Source organism: Venturia canescens, chromosome 9 (genome assembly GCF_019457755.1).
Source record: "Venturia canescens isolate UGA chromosome 9, ASM1945775v1, whole genome shotgun sequence".
NCBI classification, from domain to species: domain Eukaryota; kingdom Metazoa; phylum Arthropoda; class Insecta; order Hymenoptera; family Ichneumonidae; genus Venturia; species Venturia canescens.
The window spans coordinates 18470718-18483897 of NC_057429.1; the positions used below are offsets into that span (position 1 = coordinate 18470718).

At 44.1% G+C, this 13180-nt stretch overlaps 1 protein-coding gene across 4 annotated transcripts in view; it reads right to left on the reverse strand.

Moving 5' to 3' along the window:
* NFAT (NFAT nuclear factor) overlaps positions 1–13180 on the reverse strand; it is a 48637-nt gene that overhangs the window by 15480 nt on the left and 19977 nt on the right. For 2 of the 4 annotated variants that reach the window (XM_043429300.1, XM_043429299.1), the window contains exon 1: positions 6466–7587. The exons of the other annotated variants lie outside the window; for them this stretch is intronic. In XM_043429300.1, coding sequence (XP_043285235.1) covers positions 6466–6637 — 172 coding nt within the window. In that variant the 5' untranslated portion in view covers positions 6638–7587. Of the gene's footprint in view, positions 1–6465; positions 7588–13180 lie in introns of those variants that run through there. 4 annotated transcript variants of the gene reach the window in all.

Genomic DNA, 13180 nt, shown 5'->3' on the forward strand with positions numbered 1-13180 from the left:
TCGTCAACCCTTGCTCGATGATTAATTTCATTTTCCAAAATATTTATCTTCCCGATTCACTTTTACACGAAAATTTACGTGTTCACAGCATGAATTTGACTCTTCATGAGACTCGGTTCAACTTTCCTTCAAACGCGATCAAACTCGCATGCCGGAATGGAAATATATCGAATCGTCCGGGAACCTTACTCGCGTTCGTCTCAATTTGCAGATGTCAAGAATTCAACATCCGTGTCAAGATAAACCACGAAGAGAGACGGAGGGAGGGAGAGAAAAAGAGCCAGAAAATGAGCAAGCACAATTGCAAACAAAGTGACGTACTTTTCCTTTGGTCTCATTATTTTCGTGCTTGTACATCGGAAGAATATTGTGCCAGTTCGAAGGAAGATTATTCATATTATTCTAGGTCGAACGAAGCTCGTTCGTCGCTGCTTCGACCCTCAAGCATCAGTTTGCTCATTAATTACTAATAAGACGTGATAAAAAACCCATTACGAATAAGCGCAATAAATCGAGTGAGAACATCTGTTTGTTTTCTTCTAACCGAAAATATCTTCGTCCTCTCAATTATTGTTTTGTCTGTAAACCTGGAACGAGGGATCGATGATTCAGCATTCTCCGTTTCGCTGCTCGATGCGACGTCATCGGATGAAGGGGAAACGAAAAGTAGTTTTTCGGCGTCGATTTGACGGTGAAAAATAAAAAATAACGTCACATTTCCGACCTTTCGAACCAACTGAAATGATGTTTTTGAATTTTACGTTAACGATCGACAACGCCGATGAAACTTCCGCTGTTACAGCCAATTCGATTTAAATCAACTGGACATTTTCGAGGGAGTTTTCTCCTAGAAAAACAAGAACGGAAAGCGCCTGTTTTCGCTTTTCAAAGCCTTTTCCTGCAACGATGTGCCACGAGCCACATGAATGCTAAAAAATAACAAAACCTTGTAACGTTTAGCTCGGAGAAGGGAACAGAAGTGTTTGGTCTCTGAGCAGGGCTTGCCCTCGATGACGTCGCTCCTGATAAACTTCTCAAACTCCTGACAGATAAGAAATTGACAACGAAAGGAAGATCCGGCGATATTTTCATCCAGAAATGAAGGTCATTCTTTGAGGAAAAATAAAATCATATTTTCGTAAAGGATCACCTCGTTTACTGAGAATTCATCAAACTATCGCGATTCTAACGAAAGTTGAAAGCATCGCGAGATTTCGTCCTGAACTCGAGGCGAATTACTATTGGAACGTTTCATTCGAATTCATCGTGGCGTTCGATGTCCTTCGCCTTTTAATAAGTTTCTCGCTCTCCACAACTCACGTTTCATTTAGCTGCTGCATTTTCTCGAGTAATAATAAAATTCCTTACATATTCATTCGTTGACCGACTTATTTCTGTAAATTTATTCCGCGAAATGATGAAAAACGGAAGGATGCTCGATCAATCGTGGTGAGACGAGTACAAAAAGAGGCGAACTTCGATGGCTGTTTAAGGAAGTTCGTCTGCTACTGAGCAAGTTGAAAACTGATCCGCCTCGCGTAGTCGACTCAGGATCCTTCGAGACGAATTTAGTTTTCCAGAAGCTCACAAGAATTGAACGGTTTTACCGGAGAAATTTCTTTAGAAACTCTTCGTCCAAAGCTTGTGAATTGATCGCGTGGATGAGGAAAGCACTAAAACGTATGAGGGACTGCATTGAATTCGGAAATCGGTTTTCATGAATTGCTCTCGAATAAAGCGCCATCGGGGCTGGAATTTCGAGAGGAGCTTTCGGTGATGCTGCAAACCGCATTCAAATTTGTTCTCTTTGTAAATTCGATTGGCAGATGAATTTCCTGAAGCTTTTTCCCGAGCAGATGAATCGTGTTTCGTTCGAAACGTTTCGACCCCGGCTGGACCGAAAGGCCTGAAAATCAATTTTTCGAAATTGCTTTCAACCGGCTTCGTTTGTCCTGGAGCTTTAATGATTGATGAGATTCATGTGATGCCACAATCTGGCTCTTCAGAGCCGCGTTTCCGAGGTCATCGAACATCGATTTTTGACGATAATGAGATTTCGAAATAGCTCAAGAAACCCAATTCTCGCGGACGCGAACAACCGGACTCTCTTCGTGTACTCGGAGCAATAAAAATGGAAACGCAGCTCCTCCACTTTCTGATATGGCGCCGCGCATCCGACAACGTCCTTAATTGCCTTATCGATTGGTCGCGACACATTATTCGTCGTACGCGCGCACGCTTATCTCCATGGGTATCGTATGCTGAAACGACGACAGTTACAAGCACCGAATTATCGAGTCGCGCTCGTGTGGAGTCCTGCAATTAGCAGGGTTCGTAGGTGAGCAGAGAAAAACGAAGAGATTCGATAAAAAACTATCGAAGGAAAATCAATTGCTTCAACGACTATTTCGAGCACGATGATCGTCGAAATAATTAAGGTCACACTTGCAGCGGGCGAAAAAACGTCATTTTCTTGATTTTTTTCCCCCAAGAAAATAAACGTTTGCTGAAAAACTGCGAACGACGTTCGTTAGTACGTGTGTTCGTGTACTCGTACAATTTTTTTCGTCGAAAAATTTCTCAAATGGCGCAACTCCAGCTGTATTCCAGTAGCACCTTTTTTGAGCATCAGTTGCCGTGGACATGATAACTAAAAAACTATTAATCCGATCGATACCAAATTAATACCACTTATTTATCATGATAATAACTTGGGCCTGGACGAAGAATTGTAAAAATTTTGATTAAAAAAAGTTTTAACAAAAAATTCATGTTTTGAGGTGCTAAATTTTCGGTTTTTTTTACAATTTTTTTCCAACAAAATACGAAATCCTTCGCCCAGGCCCTAGCAATTATTATAATAAATAAGTGGTATAAATTTTGTATGGATCGGATTAAGAGTTTTTTAGTAATCGTCTCCACCGCGAAGGTATTTTTCAAAAAAAACGATTCTGAGATAATCCCGTTTGAAGATTCAAGCATTAGACGACTTTGGTTGGTCTAAATGCTCATAGCCAAGAATCTAATGCCCCGATCTTTGGGAAATTGCGCAAGAATATTCTTCGGACATTGTACTTGAAGAATATCTAAAACATGCAATTTTCCATTTTTCCAGCCATCACAAGTGTGAAGAAAAATCGTGCTCTGGAATAAGATGAAAATTGTATTTTTGCGTTGGACTTCACCACCGCGTAGAGCATCGTCATAAATTTAATCACGTTTTGCATTGTCGTTTTATTTAATACTGTTAATCAATGCCACGCGTCAGGCTCGTGCTTTTGTCAATATATGAAAGCCAGCAGACAAGCTTGGAGGAACATAATTGAAGATATTTTGGAGAATATCAAGCAGGTTTTCTCATACGATGGATTGGCGAAGCGATGAATACACGAGAGACGACAAATGGAGGCGATGGCAATGGTGGAAGCCACGTGATCGGTCGAAAAGGAGACGCCGTCGAGAACTGTTTTGTTCTTTATCGACAATCGTCTCGTTCTTCGCACAAAACTGTGTTGACAAATGTATTCCGGCGAATGGACAATTGCGGAGATTATTTTTTGAAATTTTCATTCGTCTGCGCACCGGCGTACCGATTCCACTTTAAATGACTTTTGATTGATTTACTCTTGCGAAATTCTCGACGGAACTGCTTCGAAAACAGCTCGTCGCCTATTTATCCTCGCAGTTTTATCTCCGATCCCTAATTTATTGGAGCTGATACGCTTACGCGTATCAGTGAAATTTTTAACACCGGAAAACTGCACACTTCGCATTCCCTCGCTGGCGATTCGTTGTAATATTCACTGAACTTTACCGCCGTTTTGGGCTCACTGCGCGAGCGTTTTTATTGTGCGTATCGTGTTTGCTGTCTTGACGAATGTCGTTAACGATATTAATCTTAACAACTTGTAAGCATAGCGTTGACTTGACGCGGACTCGTAAATGCCGAGTGGCTCACTTTGAATTTTCTACGTTTATCTCGTCTCCTTGATTTACGTTGATGACGTTTGACAGTGTCGAAATTTCCATCACTCCACCGCGACGAGCGACGTTTTCGGGTGTTTGATTTTTTAGGAAAAATTGAAATCGTGCTTTGGAAAATTCTATCGATTTAGTCAATTCGATAGAACTGCTCGTCTCAAAATAATCTCACGACGTAAGCAGAAATTTGAAGAAAAAACATCAGCCAGTTGGAACGAGCAACGGAGTCGTCCGTGGGATTTAATTCCTTCCTTAATTGCACCAATCGAACGAAGCGAAAAATCAAGGACGAGAAATGTTGATCGAAGATCGTAATGTCAGCTTGCCAGTTTCAACGCGGAGGTAAATTGTGAATCGCAATTTCAATCGAAGCCCAATTGATCGCGTACTTTTCATGTCGCTCGTTTCGAAAGAGCGTTCGAAGCGCGACTGGCAACAATTTCACTGAAAAATAATAATCGACGGGGCTCGAGCGTTCGTTTCGCTCTTTCTTTTCGCGCTTGCATTTATTTCCCCAATTGAATTTCCACAGCGCAGAAATTGATTTCGAGGACATGCGCGCACCCATAACCATCAATATTAAAATGACTCGGAGCAGCAGCAGGTCTTCGATGAAGAATATTCCCATTCATCAGCCAGACACTGGCTGTCCCTGAAGCGAGTCGCACTGCCTGAAAAACGATCGAAAAATCGAGAATCGAGCGTACGAGGCTCGAAGAGTTGTGTCACGCAAAAGAAAAAAGGCTCGTGTCACTGGCCAAGTTCGCGACCAACCTCGATCCCAGTCTACCTCGCTTTTACCACAAATAAACAAAATCAAACATAAATATGTATGGACTCATTACGATTCGCATATAAGGCTGGAAAATGAGGGAGAAGGGAGAAAGTTTATTCGTGGCATTGACTGACGAAAAATTAACAGGTGCCTCGTCGGTAATATTCCACCGATCCGAATCCAAAGCCAGCCGAATCTTTAACTGACCCGCTCTCTCTTGAGCGCTCCACCCAAACCAATTTCAATGCACGTCTGCATACATCGTGTCCGCGCGATTCAACTCTGTCACCGACCCTCGAGTCTTCGACAATTCATTAAAGCCCCGAATTCGCCTACTTCGGAATTCGTTATGAAAAAAATTGAATTCGTTATCGGAACTTACGTACGTTCGAAATTCAACATTTTTCGAGAGGTTTTAATTAAATTCGTTCGTAAATGGGATCAAACATGAGCAGGGAAGTGTTCACAATTTTTTTTGCGCCTTTCCTGAGTTCTCCTGCGCGCAGAATGTTTTGAAAAGCTTTTGCCAAGTCGGTCACTTCGGTCCTGCAGTCCTGCACAGTAACATGAAATCTGTTTTAAGGCCCCGATATGCGGACACCCTGTACGCGTGCTCGTGCGTACAGAATTCGCATTGAGTTGCATTATATCGGAAGGTACGAACGGAGGAATTGAGGACAGCTGAGAAATTCGGGGATACATGAGATCGGTTAACACGTGAGAGATCGTTAATCGGGCCGCGTACGAAATTTTGCGTGCACATCAGACTTATGTAGGCAATTAACAATCGCGTGTTTTTCCTCAGTTTAAAACTTGAGGAATTTGTAATCGTTATCGAAACTTTTTAACGGTATCGATCACTGGAAATTTTCTGCAACTTCTTCGTTAATTGAGAGCGCGCGATGGAGTATGTTGAGCGAAGAATCTTTGCCTATGAACACGAGAAAAACGTTCGCTCGTTTTCTCTTTTTTATTTAAAGAAACGATGCAATTGGATTCGTCAGAATTTAACAACTTTCTGGCTGTTTAATTCGCGGCAAAATGTCACGAGTTTGGCAGAATTATTAAAATGCCGTTGATCATTTCGTTGGCTTTTGGCAAGGGAGTAAAAATACTTTTGTTGGACAAGAAAAACGTTTTTGAATCGCCGTGGAGCGATCGAATTTGGACAAAGAATCGCTGCGAGTAGTTCGCTTACCCAAACTCAATTATCGAATTGGTTAAACGTCGAAAGTTCGAGGGACCGTACGAATGGACTTGATCGAGCGAAATTTGTTTGCAGCACTATGATAATTGGTTCGGATGCGTCAAAGTTTCGTCGGCCGGGTCGACGACTTGTATCGGCATTCGACAATAATGCGTTTTCGTCCGTAAAAAATTCCCTCCGAATGACGCATCCTCGTCGAAATTCGCGAAATTCATTCCGGCCCGCGGAAAGTTTGATTCTCACTGCGAAATGTTGAGGCGCCAGCTTTCGAGTTCTCTTAAAAGCTTGAAAAAAAGAACGCTCCGATCGGAAATCGCGAATGAATTTACCATTCGCCGTTCGCGCGCCGACGAACAGGAACTCGAGCGCAGATACGAAAAATCCGAGTGACGAGAATCGACAGAGGGATAATAAAGAATCAAAATAATTGCTTGTCCGGAGAGCGGGGGGCTCGAGTCGAAGGATATTTGAGTTTGAAAGGTCTAACCGTGTCGTCCTTTACCGTAATGATAATAATGATCCGTGGCGAATGAATTAGCGGCGCATCTCATGAGCAGCATCCCTTCGAGATCGCTCTTAACGAACGGATGATGAGCAATGAAGCGGTGATGTCTGGCAGCGGTGGCCGTAGTAGCCCGCCTCGGCTCCCTCTTTTTTTCGAAATCCGGTGCCATTCAAATGTGCCCGCCACAAAAGTCGCTTTTTCCTGTTCGACAGACTGATTTCGAGCCGATTGAGCGCAGCGGCGAAGCGGTTACGAAGGCGGAGAAAATCCTAGGGAAATATCGAGTGGGAAGCAGGAAAAGAGTTTTTCCAAGTACTTCGAGCTCGAGCAAAACTCTCGGTATGAAAGACGAAAACGACTCGCGCAACTCGTGCTCGCTCGTCTGTGCGCCCGTATTTGTAAACAGCGATGGAACGAGCGTTAATTATATTCCCGTTAACGTCGAATGGTAATGACAACAACAATCGAAGCAATCACTCTCGTTGCAGCTGCTCGGGAGTCTCAAGATTAGACGAGAAGTGCAGTTGCTTCTTATCGAGTGGCATATCACACGAGCATTATTAATGCAGCACGCGCGAACTTTATACTTTAACGAATTCTTATTTTAGTATAAAAAATATTAATACTGTTCACAGTCGCGAGAACCAAGCGGAGAATCCGGTCGATTATTTCACAAGGAATATTCACTCGAGAAAAGCGAAGAACAACAACGACGATCGAACCACAAAACGAAATTATTGATCCCTCATTTATCTCGCGCACTCCGGTATCATAATTCTTCCGACAGACATACGAGCACGCGACAGTTTCTCCAAACCTTTACTTTCCAATCTCATTTCAAGTGTTTTAACCAATTTTCATGATTCCACGGAATTTCTACCGGGGCAAGTTCTCGCATTGGGTTATTTTATCATTCGCTGAAACGATTCAATGACCGATCGATCGATTCGCACTCCCGGTACCGTTCATCTCTCGAGCTAGGAGCTTCGTAATCGCTCCAGTCAGAAGTTCCCCTTTGCCTTTATTTTATTTTTCAGTCTCTATTGCACGCGTTACGAGCCAATGAGCGCATCGGCCAGAGGAGCTTCTCGTGCTCGTATGCGAGCGAAGCCACGGCGCAAACTGGTGGTCGAAGTCGAAACGCGCTCCTCGCCTGGCACTCAGGAGGATAATCGAGTAAATAATAAGAGCTCGGAACCGTCTGTCTCTCTCGCACTCTCTCTCTCGATCCCTCCACTCATCCAAACCGCATCAGACTCGCGCTATCTCTGCTTTTAGCTTCTGTAATAACGTCGTTGTCGAAGCGACCCGGGGCTTCTTTTCTTTTCGGTGTCTCTTTCCTTCGCTCCCTCTCGCTCGTTCTCTCTCTCTCTCTCTCTCTCTCTCTTGGCGCATCAAAGTCGACGCCTACGGCGTTATCGTACACGCGATCTCTTAGAAAATTGCACCCCCTCAAACGCCTTTTCGTTGCTCAACGAGTCTGACCAAATCAGCAAAAACAAACGAGTCTTCCACGCACACTTTCTATCCAGGGACCATATTTTTATTACTGGACCATCGAATCTTCGAAATTTACTGGAAAAAGTACGACGGAGTTTCGCTCTCTTCGGAATCGCCTTTTGATCGATTTTCCTGCCAATTCTTCGACGGTAATCGACCTTATTTTATCGACATTATAAACGTTTTTAGGGGGAGTCGTTTTTATGGGATTAAGGTTGTCCAAAGTCCCAAAAATGGGCCCATGAGTCTGCAGCGAAATTCGCAGTCCCGGGGACCTTCGACACGACTGAGGAGTGCGATCCGATTGGAGTTTTATCGAACTAGTTTCCATAACGAGCAGAAAGAAACACGAAATTAGTAAACCAAACCCCGCTTTGTCTGAAATTCCATTTTTTGCGAGAATTTTACCGTTTTTTCGTAACCGTTTCGTCGACGTTGAATTTCGTGGCGCAAAATACCTTACAGATGTTCATCGAGATAAATTTAGGCCAATTAATTCCTTTGTATTTTTCGACAAAAGGCCCCCCGTTATCGCACACTTTTCTGCGATTAGTCACTCTAGTTAAGCAAATAATGTGCTGATGATGGAGCAGATGCGAGAGTATGAAAAAGTAGCGACTTTTCGTAGAAACATCGTCGAGGCTCCGCTTCGAAAATCCGCCATCCTGGGACAATGGGTTCGTGCCAATCATTCGTTCTGCCTGACCGAACTACCAACAAAGGCCTCCGGCAGTTCTATTCGTGTGTGCTTACGACAAATATGAAAAGTTCTCTGAAAAATTATCATTTTTATCACTTCACTAGACTTTTTATCTCGAAATATCGATGCGGAATATAAAATGAGCGATCGTATTCGTTCCGAGCAGAGTCTTCGGGCATTTCATCGAGTAACTCGATTTTAATGACGTCGAATTTATCAACATTCTCTTCGCCGACCTTGAACTCCGCCGGAGTAATTAGTGCGAGAGATAGTTCTGGTCGTTAGGCGAACCCAGGGAAGTGAATGCGACGCGTCACCGAAGTTGGTCGTTTGGCTCTCCACGAATTTCCCTTACTTTTCTCTTTCCGATGGAAAATGAGAGGAGAGACGCGAGACAAAATATCTGCGAAGGGGAACGTGGGCGGATAAGATACGAGGCAAAAATAGACAAATGTGGAGTAGAATTTGAATTGGTAATTAGACCGAGCACGTGGAAGGTGTTTTATGTGAAATACCTTCGGCTCCAATGTTTCCTCACATTTTTCCGTGCCCGTTCGTTTTAACATCTACGCCCAAAAGCCGTTCAATATTCCGACTCCACGAGCGTTCATTGTACACACTCTGGAAACGGAGTTTCCCTAGCACACGTGCTCTCGCGCCGTGCTCTCTTTCGCGTGAAAAAATGACGCGCGTGTGTCGACGAGCAAAGCCCACGTAACGCTGCGATCTCGCGCGAGCGCCAGTTGTTGTACACACATGACCTCGCTACGGTTTGATTTTGTTGCGTAACCGCGAAAACAGCTTAATAGTGTGTGCCGCGCGCTACTATCTGGCTCTCCTCGGAGTCGCGGGACTCGAATTTGCCGGCTGCGATTATCAGCCACTCCGCACCGATATCGCCTCCGTATCAATCCCCGAGCATGTGTATCTATTGTGGACTCTTATGCGCTACCGTGCTCGTAACACTCAACCGAGAACATTCGCTTAACTTCCGAACCAACTCGCAACGGTGCTGCTAAAGAAGCTCCCAACTTTGTTGACCCCCGAAACGCCGCGGCTAACGAATTTATCGCGTTCACTCGACCCGTTCGTTTCACGACTGGCGAACTTACTTTATTCGCGTTTGTCGAATTACTTCTCGACTCTTCGCCCGAAACGCTGGGAACTTTGGGGAAGCAGGAAGAGGAACGTGGAAAACGTTTACAGGCAAAACGGGAAACGACTTTTGTCGAAGTGGTCAAACGTTTTTTGCGAATTCTCAAAGTAGAACGATTCAGTCGGATCAAACGACCGACACTTCGATGTTGTCTGCGTGCACGTGCTTAAAAATGATCAAAGTTCTACTGTATTCTCGAAAGTTGTCGCACGATCACAGCAGCACGTTCTGTTTGTAATTGAATTCCAGAAACCACGAAGACTAACGAGATTGTTGTGTGCAATTGTCCTCGAGGGCTTATCGTTGTTTAATCAACGCCAATCGTTAGTGCAATTAACGACGCGACTACAGAGACGAGTGCATGAAGCGTCGCGCTCGCATGTACTCGGATTTTCATTCGCGAAAACAAGAATTTGCAATATCAGTGATTTTTACAGATTCGATCGGCTGCTGCTCCCCCGGGATTTTTAGTCTCGAGTGCACTTCTTCGCTGTGATAAAGATTGAGGTCACGAACTTTGCCACTCCGAATGATCGCGACGGAGCAGAAATGCCAGACGGAGAGAAAGAGGAGAAACGGTATACGAATTCACAATTTTGCTTCATTCATTCAAATGCGATAAAACAATAATTTCAATCCGGATGATTCTCTCGTTAGGATAATTCGAACTTTCAGTTTATCGTGACTCGTTCGCTGCCGCGCAACTTTTCTGCACTGGACAATTAATTGTTCTGTACTTTCGATGGACGCGAAGGAAATGATAATTCACTGAAGAAATAGGAAAAATAGGAAAAAATTGTTCGAGTGCTCGTAAGCTTTCGAGGTTCTCGATTCGCTCGATCGAGTCGAAGTATTTTTGGAAAGAATTGACAAAAATTCAATCCAAATCTCAAAAACGTTTTGAGTATTTGAAAAAAATGTGAGCAAAATTTTTCCGAAGTTCGCTCATGAAATTTCTTCGATCCCTTCCACGATTCCATAGTTTTTTTTCTTCCAACTGGAACCCCTCACTTTCGGGGGGTCCGGAATAAAAATGGAACGAAATCAACGTCGTTCGGCCCCGCGACGAGGGCGTTTGTTGAAAAAAAAACGAGCAAAAATCAAGCCGATAAACGCAATCAGCTGTTCAAGAAAACGAACATCCTGGTTGCTGGATAAAGTCATTAATTCGTGTGAAAAATGAGTACAAGCGATCGTTCGTTCCAACGAATTTTCGCATCTGCTCAGACTAATGATAGAGCCTGCCTCGCGATCGAACTTCGCTTCTACCGAGCCTGAAAATGACGAAGCGTGACGTATAAACTTCGCTAGAGAATTCATCGATTGATTCGAACAAATTACAAATGATATTCAAAGCAGGCCTGATGTTGCATCATTGAAAACAAATGAAAAAATCGCACGCTCATAATCGAACTCGAAGGCAGTGTGGGATGACTGCTGGGTCACCGAGTTATCGCTTCGAATGTAAAAGGGACAGAAAAAATGAAGGAGAACTCGACAACTGCCGCGCGAACACGGAATCTTCTTCAAACCATTTCAATGTGATTTTACGGTTTTTTTTATTTATAAACATAGTCATTGACCTCGCATGATATTCAGGAAGATATTATTTCTATATATAGAATTCGTATCGACGCGATACCCCCCAATCGCGACGTTATGTAATAGGCAAATGTGCGGTTGTCGTGTTCCAGCTTAGGCACGTTTCGAGCGAGTGGGCGCCACGCGCGAGCCGAAAAATGAACGAATTTCGCAGATTTTTCAATGCCCAACGCATTTTTGATTCACTGGCAATTGCACATTCGTCGAAAAGTAAAATCGAATTTGTGAAAATGAAAAATCCGAATATTAGTCGACGGTGAAGAAAAAATCGTGGATTTTTTCAATGTCCAATTCTCGTTAGCTTTGGAACAGAGATTGAAAGATTTTTAAGAAACCACTCGATTTTGTTAAAATAGTGATAATTCCTCGCTGTTTTTCAGCAGAATATTGTAAATTTCTTGTCGTCGGTTGACGCTGATTGAGCACGGGGGCAAAAACGATTTGGGTATCAGCGTTTCTGATTTCCCCAATCGAGTTTCGATAGCCGCGGAGTGTCCGAATGTTCAGACAATTACTAATGTTGATAAGGCATCCGCGTCCGGCCTCCGCGGGATCAAACTGGTTTTTGCAATCGCCGGAGTTCCGTGGTCGACGCGCAAATCTCAATCGTGTAATTTCTCACGCCGTACGATCACCGCGATTCGAGGAACAAACAAGAGCTTCGGAGGCCCATTCACTGAGCGAAACTATTTGCAGGTTAATGAGAAGAAAAAAATACGAAAAAATCGATTCCCTCGACCGCTCAGTTGCGCCAAAACGCTCCCCGAAAATTCGGCTCCAATTCGAGCGACTCCGATCGCACTCGCGCTTCGATTCCCCGCGGTGGAAAGCGTCGACAAAGAGAGCAATGCATTGCTGGCGTGCGAACGGCCATCAGACGATCGTGAAAAATGTACCGCGCGTTCTCAAGTGTCTTTCAAGCCCGCCGAGTACTTTTCGGTCGCACGTAAAACCCTCGATCCGCACGTAAAGTCTCACGCGCAGCTATATTTCCCGGGCTCAGTTCCGACGCGTGGAAAACGTTGGGATTGTGGGGGTTAAATGAAATAAAAACATCGATTAGCTCGGAGGTAACTGGCATAATTCCTACGGTCAATTTCTGACGTCAGAGCGAGCGCGAGCGAGAAACGCGCGATCCGCTGCGTAACAGAGTGCGTCGAGACGGCGCGAAGCTCTAGGAAGAGCGAAGAATCGATAAAGTCTTCGTACGAATGTATGATTACATGTGATACGAAGTTGCTTTGCTAAACGATTTTTCTCTTTCTCTCTCGACTGATCTCCCCTCGGCATTAATCTGTCGCACACGGATTAATTTAAATTGAAATATCGACCAGTCATCCCTCGTAATTATAGCTCTACAATGACGACTAACAGAGTCTCGAGTTGCCGCACTTTTTTATGCTCTTTGCCCACGGAAACTGAGCGATCGAGAGCCGATTCGATATCGCTGCGAACGCGAGTGGCTCGCGCACCTTTTTCCGTCAAATTTTCTTCGCTTATTTTGGGGGGATTCGTTTGGGACGAGATTCCTCGACGAAAGATCGACGCACTCGTTTCATCATTCGTTAAGAAGGAGGCTCTCGCGAGGTTTGAGATTTTATGAGAGCTCCGCGAGATGTTTTTCCCACTAGAATCTTTGCACCGAGACTTTTCGCGTGTTATTTACGCGTGCTCTCCGCGAACCTCTCCATCGGTCTCTGCAATCCTTCGTCTTGTATCAAGGCCTTGTTTACACTTGCAGCGGCCGAAAAACG